We start from the raw sequence: 14,488 nt of genomic DNA on the forward strand, positions 1-14,488 counted from the left end.
GAGCTTTTTATTCATATCACAGGATACCAAAACCTTTACAGCAGTCAATTTTGACAAGTGTCAATGTTCGACAAGTTTATAAAGTGCACAGAATAGGTCTGTTAGTGTTAATAAAATTTCTATAAAGAATGAAAATAGAAACCTTTTATACTTGACTACACGTATCATCCAGTTCTATGTTATGTGGTCATTCTACCATTCATAGGTTAAGATTTCAACCTTCAGTCGGGCGCGACAAGTTAAATTCACTTACCACTCATTTAAACTTCAAATAGTATCGGGTGATGACACTAGATTTAATTTGACTCTTATGACAGATTTCACTTAGCAAGAGTACATTGAAAACTTTATTACGAAACGGGAATGCGTACCATACAGAGTCTACAGTTTTATAACAAGATTACCAGATTACCAGCCAGCCGAGAGCTTCACTCTCATATCGGTATATAGTGCCAAAAAGCGTCTCATTGAAATTCGAAGGAAGTCCAACAGTACCAATTGCAGTTATACCTATAGATATAACTAGATACAGTTAGATATAGTTTCTTGGGCTAACTCTACTGCTCTTTGGGTTACTGCACCCTGTTGGAAATGAATACAGCTATTTTACAAGGTAATTTTGGATTTATCCTACTACAGCTAGCACGAATACTGTTTGATTATCAGGTCCAACTTCAATTATCAGTACACCTGAAGGTATGGGTTGATTTTGACCTTTATTTGGGTTCCGTTAGTGAGCTCACTCACTATTATTCATACTCCAAACATTATCACGTGTTGTCTATTACATTTTAACTGGCTCTTACGACAGGCACGTCTTACTTCGGGAATATTTTAACCCCTTTTTTGTTATAACAGTACCACCAACTTATAAAAAACAGCCAGAAGCTATGGACACATCCTTTCAAGTCAAAATGTTACCTTATTTTTTGATATCAACAGTATATTAAAATAGATTAAAGTTGAAATGTCAGCTAACTGCACCAATAAAGTCAAATAAGTGAAAAACGGAAAAGAGTAAAGAAAAAATTTGTGCAAAAAAGTTGTATAAAATATGTCTGTATAATTGTTTTTAATATTGAAAATTTAAATAAAAATTTTCTATATTAAAAGTGAAAAATTTAAACCATTCAACCTATGACTTTCGATACTTATTCCTTTTATTTACCCAAAAGATTAAAGAAACCACAAAATTTTGTAAAACTAAAGAATTTAATTTGAAAATCCAATTACTCTTGTCTAAAATCTTTAATAAAACAATATCAGCTATATTAAAAGAATAAAAATAACGTAAAAAAACTTTGCAGACAATATAAAAAGAGGAAAAACATTAACAAAAAGGAAAACTTTAACTTACTGCCCCCCAAACTAAGCAACTTTCCTTTACACGCACAGACGCTAAAATGCAGTAACGAAAATAAACCATAAAGACCCAAAAATACAGTCACTACCACCAACAAAGCGCAACCATAAAGGAGAAAAAAAAACAACACAGCCAAAATAATAGCAAAAACAAATAATAACATCAAGAATAACAACAACAACAGCAACTGAAACGCCAACAAATATGAACTAATAAAGTTAAAGGTTGAAGGCCGCCAGACGTCTTTGTCGTCACATTTCATTACATGTTGTAACGTTTAACGATTTTCCAAATACAAACAAACCAGAAAACAACAAAAAACAAAAAAAACAGAAAGAACGACAAATAAAATGCAAATAAAAGGAAGCATAAAAAAGTTTAATGTACGATTGAGTCAGCGACTGCTACAAACACCAAAATCCTACTAAACCCAAATAAATACTTTCTCCACACCCTCCCACTTCACACTTTACACTTCGCACTTCACACTCACAAACAAGCAACAACCGACATAACCTGAAACGCGTCTAATGTAGCCAACAACAACAACAAGAGCAACAACAACAACGCTTACTTTATAAGCAGGCTCTAAAGGCTGTTGACGCCTACGCGTGACGTACTAAAATTTGTTAAAATACTGTCGGGACGTCTATTTAGTGTCTGTGCATTGGGTCGCGTACGTATGTAAATAAATTTTTACAATAACACAAATATATACATACATAGACACACAAACTTTTTGTCTAACAACAAAAAAATTGCCTAAAGCGTTTTTCCTTTTCAACTGTGGCACATTATTTTTGCTTAAATTTGGCCATGAAATGTAATTTTGGGTGTGCCCTCTAAAAGAGCACACACCGCCACTACATACACTGCCACCGCAACGTACATTATTCAGTAGATATACATACACACATACAATTGCACACAAACAGCCAGCCACCAGCCACCAGCCAGTCTCAGTGCTTTGACATACAAACAATTTTGCACAGTTAGAGATAAATAACGCAATTTAAATGTACAACAACAATAAAAGCAAAACTAAACGAAGAAAAAAGCAACCAAAATTTATTATATTTTTTTATGGTTGCACCATTTATTGTCTATGTCAATGTCTGCAGTAATCAGTCGTAGCTCTGCCAACGCCAATGCAGCAGCAAAGCTTAAGCACATGCTCCTCTATTCACACGCACATCATACAAATATTGGAGGCAGGAGAAATAATTTTTTTTAGGCACTACTTTGTTGTTGTATAAATTGTAACATGGCAGACATGCTGACTTCGTTTTGACTTTTGTTTTGTTTTTGTAATGCGTGTGTTGTCATTGTTGTTGCTTACAGATTTTATTTTTAACTGCTCGTCTGTGTGTTTGTGCGTGTTTGTATGAACGTGTACGAGACAAAAAAAAAACATCATAAGAAAATTTTTTGATAAAGCAGCAATACCTGAAATTGGCAAGTGTCGAACAACAGCAGGTGGCAGTGCATTACATTTGATTCAACACACGAAATTCTAACAGTGGCGGTATGAGTAATTAATTTTCTATTTGACATGTGAGCTAATTTGTAAGGCAATAAAGCTTATGAAAGGTTAATTATTTCTAAAATTTTGACTAATGAAAATTACACTAGTATTTTCGAGTCCACCGAGAAAAATCAAAAAGAAAATGCTCCGGCTAAAAAGGTGTGTAATTTGGTATCCACTGATTGAAAATGAGGTAGAGGAGGTCCACATCTTCGGTAAAAGGACCAATGAGTTACGATATAAAGCAATCGGTACTACCAACTAGCGACAACAAGTCACTGATCGAGGGGACTGACATAGGCTACTTGACGCAGTCTATTTGACGACTTACATCTGTAATTCCGAACTCAGTAAGTAACTATAATAAAAAAAAAATAATATTTAGAAATTAGAATTACCCAAAGAAATTATAGAAACAGAAAAAGAGAGCTGAGTTTATCAAAAAAGGATGACATTATTATTTAAAGTGCAATATTGAGATAAAAACGTTTATAAAGTTGAAATTTTATAGTCCATTTAATTGTATATAAAAGAGCTTGGCAGGAATTTTCAATATTCCCTCACTCTCATCTGGATTCCCAGAATTGTTGAAAAGAATGAAAAAAACAGACTGTTTCACACACCTTGGTACTTCCCTGAATCTATACCAAGAGGTACCGGTTTATATTTCCCTTTTTCAGCTTGCAAATAATAAAAAAGAAAGAACCTAGATCATGTGCAACTTCTCGGTTAACCTATGCTTTTTTTGCAACTTGTCAGACTGTGCATCGGCAAAGATAGAAGACCTTTAAAATTATTTAAAATCAACGGTATGGATGTAGTATGTTTTTTTTTAATTTAAGGTTGTTCACGAGGAATGTGCCACTGCAATCAACCAACCAGCATCAGCTATATATTAGCATTTTTCCTAGCACAAGTATATTATTGTACAGCACTATGTAAAAAATCGAAACAACTCTATAAAATAGTTTAATAGTACGAAAAGTAATTGAAGCATCACAATTGTGGTTTGTGGACATGTGTCCATGTATTAATATAACATTAACTTTTACGGGTTAGTACGCGGAATGGATGCGAAGGTGTGTTCTTAGTAATAAGAATGTATATCGTACCTATGTATATCAACAACTGTACTCTAAAGAAAATTTAATGTGACACTTTTTCTTTACATTGACTTAATATAAATACATATTTCTGGTTGTGCAATTTTTTTTTTAGTTGAGTAAAGTGAAAGGGTCACGTCTTCTGCAATAAGCCCTATTCTATATCCCTTGTTATATTGAACAGTGCATTGTGCATAGCCTTCTCCTGTCGAATATGTATCGAGATCGTATTCTATGGTTTTTTTAGCTAACTACATTCCCAAAAACAACGCTCTACAAGTCCCTTATCATTTCTGTCCTACTTTAAGGACCAACAATGATGAAAAGGTGTGTGGTTCTTCACACATTAGAAACGAGTATCGAATTGTATGGAAGAATGAGCTGTACGAGCTATACCGCGACGTTGACATAGTAAAGCGTATAAAAATTCAACGGCTACGCTGATTTGGTCATGTCGTACGAATAGAAGAAATCGTTTCGGCTAGAAAAATGTTTGACTTCCACCCATGGTAGGAAACGCGATAAAAAAACGTCTGTATCTTCAGTGTAAGTACTAGGTGGCCAACGACATGAGGATACTAGATACTACCAACTGGCGACAGCAAACAACTGATGGTCGTGGGCTGGCGAAAGGTACTGGATGTGGCTAAGAACGATTCACGTCTGTAATGGCCAACAAAGTCAACAAGTAATTTGATTAATGCCTGTTTAATCAATAGATGAATAAAATATTCCGTCTGTTTACAGTAACAACAACAAAATACTATAAAATAACAGAATACCGGAGAATAAGGACTAATAGAATCTTCAGTTGGGTTACAACAACAACACGATACAATACTACACAATAAGAGATAAATGTTAAAATGGAGCAATATAGCATAAAAGTTTTAATATTAATAGAATGGATGTCGGAGAAATTTTTTTAAATATATTATGTATAATATCTACACTTATATTAATCTTTTCTGTTAATGAAAGTAAATCAACCTACACTTTTCCTTCAACCCATTCAGCCTCCCTTTATTCTACTCCTTATCACATCTGGGCTGCAATAGCACACATAATCCACAGTGCAAACGCAATAAATAAACAAAAAAAAACAACAAAACGAAATCAAAACAAAACCTACCCGAATATAAAAAGTCAAGCTAGCAGGCAACTAACCTACCAACAATTAAAGAATAAAAATATTGCGTTTATGTGCCAAAGCGAAGAGCAAGCAACAAAACGCAAATAAATGCAGGCCATTAGAAAATGCGGAGCGCACATTAACTGAAGAGAGAGAGAGAGAGATTGCGCCACGTTACAGCACACAACATTAAACATTAAGTCGGCCATATTGCAAAGTGTGTCTGTATTTTAATGTGTCTCTTGACTCTGACCGGCATTTTTCAATTACGCCATTACTTTTTTTCCTATTTCATTGTGCTTTTTTCATGTGCTTTGTATCACATAAACCGGTAGCATTAATGAAAAGCAAAGACAACAAATGCGCATGTTGAGCGCTTCAGAAAGCTTTGTTGCGCTCACTTGTGTTTCTGTTTGTATTCTACGGCACTTGGCCATGAGCGATGCTCTACATTGTTTCGTATTAACAGCAATATTTACTGGTTTTCTTAGTGTGTGTGTGTCTAGCTTTTATTTTGGGTGCAATAACTTTTGAACTTAAAGCAAAACAAATGACTCAGAAATACTTTTTCAACCAAAATTGAAACAACTTAGCACACACGCATAGCCCAGGTAAAAAAAACGATAAACATTAGCGTCAAGTTTAATATGAATAAAGCTTTTTATTTTTATCAAAAGCTTTTGTATGTGGCTACCAAAGACCGTATCAATATTACGGTCACAGACAACTGTGAAAAAGCTTGTTGCACGTTAAAAAGTAAGCGACAAAGCTTAAGTTCCTTGAAAGCAACTTTTTTATAACGCAATAGATGGCGCTTTGAAGATTTCATTAAATGCTTCACTTAAATATTGTTTCGTAAGTAAATACAGTAATCATTGGATTATAAAAAAACAAAAGATATATGTTTACATTCAAATAATGTAGTTACTTTAAAAATTTACACCAAACTTGATTTTTGATTAAGGTATATGAGGTTTTAAATATTCAATTAAAAAAAATAAAACAGAAGGGATATAAAATTGCTGGGTTAAGCATAACAACTGTACATATAGTCCTTGTTGTGTAACCTAGAGGACTCAGTTGTATTATTAAACGCAAAAATACTAACACAAAAAATAATAATAAAAGAACCATTTCGATTCTAAATTTGTCGTAATTGTGCCTTAAAGGATAAAAATATTAGAAACAGGAGGAGACATTGTTAAATGTAAGTATCTGGTCAATAGTAATGTTAGATGTATCGCTGAGTGACATAAGCACAATAGAGTAGGCCGAGCCTGTCTGGATCTCGTCCTGTACTCTAGTGTTCCGTTAGCACAGATATAAACCTATATAATTTTATCTACCAACTTTGTTTTACATTTACTGCAGATATATTTTTATAGTCAAAGAAAAACTTAAAGTAGATAAACATTCATTATTGAACCTTTAATTGAAACCCTCAAGAGAAACTTGAGGTATAGTACTAATGACATATTGACTTATTCTTTATTAGCTCTGTACTCAATGTCTGGTTTGGATGCAAAATTTAACAGAGTCAATCAATCAAAGTTTAAGTGACTCTGCATTATTAAAAATCTATTCGAAAAAAAGTCCCAATAACTTGTGTCATATCATTTTTAAGATGTTTGGTTTATGCTTGTAAACCAAGAAAATATGCTTGTAAACTAAAAAAAAAAGCAAACATCTGCTTAGTTTGAAAATGCATCTATATTCTATACAAAATTATATGAAATGTGGAATCAAAATGATTTCAAGCTAATTTTTTTGATTTAATATTATTTATTATAAGATATTAATGAACTTGGATCTTAAAACGGTATAAAATTAGTTAGTGAAAAGAAAATGTTTTACTCGTTTATTGCAAAATATTCGAACTTTATTTAAATTTATTTTTTATACATCACAGACATTACTGCCTCAGGATCCGTCTCATGCAGATATTTGATTAAAAATCAATTATTCATAAATTTTCTTTTATGTTTTCGGCTTCATTATTAAATATATTTTTGTTAATTTTGGGATATGAAATCTGATTTTGACTTAAATGTGATTTTAACAGTGATTTTGTTTCGAAGTCTATTATAGCTATAGTTAGAGGGGTACACTTATGCAAACTTTCACTGGATTAGCTTCATTAATTAGCAAATATATAGGTATTAACCCTAAGCGGACAGACAGACAACCAACATGAATAAATCAATTTGTTCATAAATCTGAAGAGTTACATATGTAACTTATATAGATATCATATAAGTCGTCATATAGACTGGCTATGAATATCTTGGTATACGTAACGGGCAGGTATTCAATGTAGGGGTTTGGGTTCTTGTTCAGAGTAATGTTCATATTACGTAAATTCCACTTATTCGCCTATTTTATTTATTTTAATAAAGATATCAAATATGAAATGAAAAGTGATTAATTAATTTTAGAATATTTGTATTTGTTATTGGTTTTATTATAGTTTTTAATTGTAATTGTATGTGTCGTTCCTCAAGTTAACAATTATCATTTTCATAATTCAAAAATTTTTTATTAAATAAATCTTTTGACAAATGGTCGACAACGTCCTCGATAGTATAGTGGTTAGTATCCCCGCCTGTCACGCGGGAGACCGGGGTTCAATTCCCCGTCGGGGAGACCAACTTTTTTTTAAATATTTTTAATATAAAATTTCCACTTTACGGAAATATGTTACTTTTATTCTGGTTCATTTTAAATTTCGGTAAGAACTAAGCTATAGTATGAAATAAAATAATGAAAAAAACTCATTAACTCAGTATCCGTTGTCAATTCGACATATTTGGAAAATCTAAATTGCCCCAAAGTCAGAGATAACTTAAGTATATTGACATCCAATCCAAACCACTACAAGAATTTTTGGATTTGTATATAGAATTTTAAAGAAGCGGCTCTTGGGAATTCCACTATATATTGTTTTAATTTCTTCACTTACCAGTTTTTCCATTGGGACTGTAAGGATCGTAGCTGCCTGCAGACATAGGAGATGCATAGCCATTAGACATATTAGCTCCATAGCTGTGATTCTGCGAACCTGGTGAAGGGCTTAAGGGTGGTGCCGAACTAGGCACACTACCCGGACTAGGTGTCGAAATCCAATCATCGGGTCTAATACAAAAATGTTCCATTAAAAAATTATAATATAAATGCGATGCGATGTTTTTGTGTACTTACCCTTCCAGCCGCGCACGTTTCGATGGCACAAAAACCAAATGACCATTTGACCCACTGCCAGCAGCCGCACTGGCAGCAGCAGCTGCTGAGGTAGATGCTGCCGCGCCTGCATTGCCCGCACCAACAATAAGATTTATAGTGTTGGCATTATTCAAATGACTAACACTTGTTGTCGCTCCGCCCGCTGCTGCTGCTGCTACAACTGCCGCCACAGTTGCTGTTGATTTACTTGTATTCCCACCGACAGCAGTTGCTTTATGTGGCATTGTAGCAGCAGATACTGTTAGACCAACGATATTGCTATTGTTGTTAATGTTGTTGTTATTGCTGTTGTTGTTATTGTTGTTATGATTATTCTTATTATTGACTGTAGTCAAGGCAATGACGTCATGTAGTGGTTCAGTTTTAATGGCAGTTGAGAGTAGCTTGATTTTATCTTCAACGGAAGACGCGGCGGAATTACTTATTGGAGTTGTTGCACTAAGACTATGACTATGACGCTGATGAGTATGAGTATGCGAATGAGTATGTGCATGTGCTGGTTGTTGTTGCTGTTGTATGAGTACTGTGCCACCGTTGAGACCACTAAGTGTGCCTCCAGCAATGTTATCATTTACGGTTGGATTTGCTGGATGTAATGAAATTGCTCCTGTATTGCCAACAGCTGTTGCCGCGGCAGCAGCTGCTGCAGCAGCATTTAATTGTTGCTGCAATAGTATATGACTTGGTATCACTTGCGTTGTTTGTTGCTGTTGTTGTTGCTGCTGAGTAGTCGAAGTTTGTTGTAGCTGCTGCGTCTGTTGCTGTTGTTGCTGTTGCTGCTGTGACTGTTGCTGCTGCTGTGACTGTTGTTGTTGTTGTTGTTGTTGTGGATGTTGTACATTTAAACGATACATCATGGATGAGAGATTCATTGTTTGGTGTATGGTGAACTTTGACTATTTTTGCTTGATTGCTTGCTCGCTTCAGTCAACCGCAATTTTGCAATTTTAATGTTGCTGCTTGCAATTGTGTTTGTTGCTGCAATTGTAACAATTTAAATAACTGTACACTGACTACTGTTACTGGCACCATTCCACCACCAAGTCTTCTTGGTTACATTTTCCATTGCACTCTTTTTGCTTCGTAAGTGCGATGTTTTCTTGGGTTATTGTGTGCGTGCTTTTGACCCAGTTAAAAGGTCAATTACGTTTGACAAATTGGCTTAAAGAATACTCATATGCAGCATACGACAAACTGTAAGTAGCAAAAGAAAAAATAGTTAGAAATAATGTTTAATGAAAATCATGTGGAGAAGAAGAAAAAACATTTTTATTAGAACAAAAAATTTATAGAAAATTGTAGGACATCAAAATCAGGTCAACGCATTTATCAATGACACGAACAGTGCTGGGCATTCACATTGAAATATTCCGGGCCAATGATTACTCGCATGGAAATTCCTCTTGTGTTCTTACTCTGCTTTTCTTATTTACACTATCTGTATAATAGTACCAACTCCATAAACCTACTATCCTATCCTACATATCCTATGCTGCCATTTCAAACTTCCTGCTGACTTATGCAGCACCTATTTTCAATTATAGCGAAAACAACAGCTTTACCTGTCAGTCCACACAAATAATAGCTTTCACTTTTTTAGTGAAAGGCAATAAAATTTCATCAGGATTTTTTACCAGTAGAAAATCTATCACTTTAATAATTTATGAGGGATTGGAAACGGAAACTGAGAGTGTTTGGATATTTGAATAAAAATACTGCTCACCCAAATATAAGAATATGTGAGTGTTTGACGAAAAATTACGAAAAATGGTTTTTAGAACCTATTAGCAATCCTTTCAACGAAATCTAGGGTTATTATATCAAGAAACACAGAAACTGAATTTTTTTTAATCATTGTTTTTTGTTGAAACTTAAAATTAATTAAAAATGCATTTATATTAAAAAAGCTATAAATTCTCACAACAGCTGTAGTTTTTCAACTTGAGAAAGTAGAATGGCAAAGTGGAAGGAAGATTCAGAGAAAATTTAGGGACATGAGACTTAGGGGAATGACATCATAACATATAAAAGAAATTTAGGAAATTTAAAGGGCTCAAGAAAAAGATGTGTATGCAAAATAACACAAAACAGAAATTCTCATCATACTTCAATATTTTAAATATATGTGCAAAATAACCCAATAATAATAATTCTCATAAGCTTAAAAAAATATTTTCTGTAAAAGGCCAATCTTTCATATTATTATGTTTGAAGTAAATATTAATTTAAAAAGAGCTAATAACGCTTGTGGTAACGGTCAGGAAAAAAAATAAATATTTTTTTTGTAGATAAACGAAACCTAAAACCAATCTTAATCAATACCAGAACTTCAGCTTATTGAGTATAATTATACTAAACTACGAACCGAGATTTTATGACTTTGACAAAAGTGCCAGTGTGAAGATAAAATAAGCTGGGTTTTGAACCAGACCAATGGTGTGCATTGCTCTACCTACTAAACCACAATACCTATTTCAGAAACTTCAGCGGCTAAAAGCTGTGGTTAAAAAACCTTATGGTTAAAATTAAAAATACTTCAATTTTCTAATCTCTCAATAATAAAATAAATAAAAAAAAAAATTAAATTCGAATGAAAGCTCAATTGAGCTATTAATAAGTAATAAGTACTATTAACTACCTCTAGTTATGTAAGCTAATTTTGTTTAAATACGAGAGACAAATGAACTTTTGTTATTAACATTATTGGAAAAAAAAAAAACAGGTTATTTACTTAAAAGTAGCTAAAGAGTTCCCAAAATATCTTTAAGATGGATGAAGAAGTGGCAGAAGTAGTTAAATATTTTTTCTAAAAATAAAGTGCAGGTGTTATTTTATTTACAAAAATAACACAATTAATTCAAGCGTTTATTTATTTTAAATTTAATAAATAATATAAATAATAAAAATTATTTAAATAAAAAAAAGTATTGCGCCCCCGGGTGGGCTCGAACCACCAACCTTTCGGTTAACAGCCGAACGCGCTAGCCAATTGCGCCACGGAGGCTGTGCGTGACCTGTGTCGAAATTCACATGAAACGCGAAGACAAACTCTATTCAAAATTTTCGTAATTCTCGGAAGAATATTTCTGCAGAATTAAAAAAAACTTTATTAAACTAAATATGTTTTAATTTTATTTACTTATATTATTTAAAATAATTATTTTAATTATATTTGTTCTTTTCTATTTTTTCTTTTTTTTATATTTTTTAATTTTTTTTTTATTTTTTTATATTTTATTAATATTTTAATTTCTATCATTTAATTTATTAATGTTTTATTCTTATATTATCTATTTAATTTATATTTTTGGAATCTTTATAAAACTCTAATATGTTTAATTTATCTATTTTAATTATAATTAATTTATTAATTAAAAATACATATATTTCACTTTTATTTTGTCTTTTTTATTTTTATATTTCTTTTATATAATCTTTATTTCTTTATATAAAATTAATAATTATAAATTAAGAAAACAATTCCATTTTCCTATACAAAATCTATCTACTTAAATTATAATTAATTTTATAATTTAAAATATATTGTTTTTTTATTTTTCATTTTTTTTTTTCTGCAATCTTTTACATAATTTGATTGTTTATATAAATGATTTTTTAAATTTATTTTTTAGAACAACTATTTAATAATTATTCTAAGAATGAATAAAAAGTTATACAATAATTAACACTATAATTACAATATTATACGAGTATGATAATATAAATATATAATAATATATTATACAATTATATATAACAATATTATATAATATATTATAATAGTAATAACACATATATTCTAAATATATTTTATATATTATAAAAATATACATAATATTATATTATTATAAATAATTATGACAAGAAGAATTGTTTAATTAATTTTATTTAATTAATTTTATTTAGTTGATTTTATTTGCTTATATTTTTTTTATTTGTTTTAATTCTATTGATTTATATTATTTATAATTAAACAATTTTTTGTTTTTAATTTAATTCGATATTTTAGTTAATTAATTTATTCTTAAATTATATTTATTTTTATTTTTTTGAATATTTATATTTAACTTGTGATTATTAATTATTTAAACATATATTCAATTTATGAATTTTAATAATGATGTTTTTAAATGTTTTAAAACTATTAAAAAAATATCTTAATAATTTTCTTTTGTACTTTACGTGTCTCGTGCGGAATTCGTAAAAATAGTCAAACGAAAAACCTAAGTAGATAATTTTGTCGTTGCTTTTGTTGTTGGCTTCAACCAATGAACGACCGTGAACATTTTTTATATATAGAAACCAGGCATTTTTACACAAACACATATATACGCACACACATACACTCGAATATACGTCAACACACAAACACAGAGATGTGCATAAGCTCACGTGCAGTTACTGCAAAACATGAACCAACCCTGTCATGTAATGGAAACGGCAACAACCCTCAGAAAAGTAGGTCAATGCAGCAGTTTAATGCACTGCTCTAGGCGCTGGGTGCACATGTACCAAGTTTCTCATTTCTGCGGCGGTACGGAGCTACGTAATATGTTGAGGTGGAGTAGATCTACGTCATATCAGCCAGCAACGTAGCTATGCTTTTTACGTAGTTCAGTTCGTAGCCCAACTGTGGACGGCGTGTGAACTCATAGTTGGGTGGGAGGTCATATCATAGTCTAATAGGCGTTACCCAGATGTCTTTCAGCAATACTTAAATTGAGAATTTATATTGAACTTAAAAGAAAATAAATTGAAAAAAAAAAATGAAATGAAATGCGAAGGAATAAAATATACAAAAAATAAAAAATGCACTGTCGTTTGATATGAGAAAGATGAGAGTGGTTACCTTTTTGAAGAGATACTATAGACATTTGTTTATTCTTGAAAGTAAAAAAAGTACTTTCAATTTTTACAGTTGGAATCAAAAATTTAACAGAATGAAACGAATAAAATACGGATCATACGAATCAACTATTAATTTAGAACAAAATATCAGTCGTACCCGCAGTATTCTGAACCATTGGTAGTCTGTTCTCAATCCCGTTTTTTTTGTGTCTACCATTCATTTCAAAAGAAAAATTGAAATTTGTAAATTGAAGTTATGGGGACTATAGCAACTCTTTCCATTGCCCGATTCACTAAAGTATTTTCTAAGCAAAAATTATTCCAAATAGCATACATGTGGGATAAGAACATCTTAAATGCAACCCTGTCCCTACTTTCTAAGAAACAGCTGATCTACATCAAATAGGCAGTTCCGGGCAGAACAAGCAAGAAAGAAGATTTGCTTGCTTATCGAAAAACGACAGATAACGAAGCCATAAAAAGCGCATTACTGTATTAATAACTTTTCATTATAATCTTATACTTTATTTATAATAAGTTAAAACTACAACAATAATAAAACTATAATATTACTACAGTAATAATACCACATACATTATGAAAAAAAGATACAACACCACACTTTCTATCCAAATACTTAGGTCTGGCTAAATTAAAGCACATCAATATTAAAATTTATGTACTAACAAACCTGGTAAACGTTCAAAATATAGATTTAAATAAAATAATCGGTTTTTATCAACCTTTAGCTGTTTAGTTTAAGTGACGGTAGAGTTTTTTCTTTCGTCACTTGCTTAGACAAGTATCCTTGACTTTGATAGACGAATGATTTAGTCTCGGTCGACGTAAACATTTTCAGAGGATTTCATTGTTTTCTTTTTTCTCTTACTCCTTGCTCCAATCTTCACATCTTATTCGAACAGCCAATTTTTCGACATGGATACCTACTTGCAACTGTAACTAAAACAAACTGTGCGGTTGATAAACATTACTTTTTGAAGGTCTATATAGGAATGTCCATCACGCGCATAAGTACGTAGGCTTTGACAAAAAAATGATTTAATTTTACTCGATCCGAACATTTGCACGGAATGTGTGCAAGAGCTCTTACTGTTCAGCTGTTTCCTTTTCGCCCCCCTTCATCTACCTGTGCCAGATATATCTAGCTTTGATAACCTTAATCCACTAGGTATTAAGCCTCTTTCTGATATCTCTCTCTTCTAATTACAGGAATAAAATTCCCACATTGCAATGGAAATCTTTTTCATTTATTCCCA

General features: G+C 31.8%; 1 protein-coding gene and 1 non-coding gene across 2 annotated transcripts in view; both read right to left on the reverse strand.

The window, feature by feature from the left end:
• Positions 1-14,488, reverse strand: part of LOC119686398 (ecdysone receptor) — a 222,358-nt gene that overhangs the window by 203,447 nt on the left and 4,423 nt on the right. The window contains exons 2-3 of the mRNA XM_038100973.1: positions 8,322-9,557; positions 8,083-8,255 (exon numbers count right to left, since the gene is read on the reverse strand). Coding sequence (XP_037956901.1) covers positions 8,083-8,255; positions 8,322-9,235 — 1,087 coding nt within the window. The 5' untranslated portion in view covers positions 9,236-9,557. The remainder of the gene's footprint in view (positions 1-8,082; positions 8,256-8,321; positions 9,558-14,488) is intronic.
• Positions 11,294-11,367, reverse strand: Trnan-guu. The gene has a single exon. It is a non-coding gene; the product is annotated as a tRNA-Asn (tRNA).

The sequence above is a fragment of the Teleopsis dalmanni genome, chromosome 2, assembly GCF_002237135.1.
Source record: "Teleopsis dalmanni isolate 2A chromosome 2, ASM223713v2, whole genome shotgun sequence".
NCBI lineage: Eukaryota > Metazoa > Arthropoda > Insecta > Diptera > Diopsidae > Teleopsis > Teleopsis dalmanni.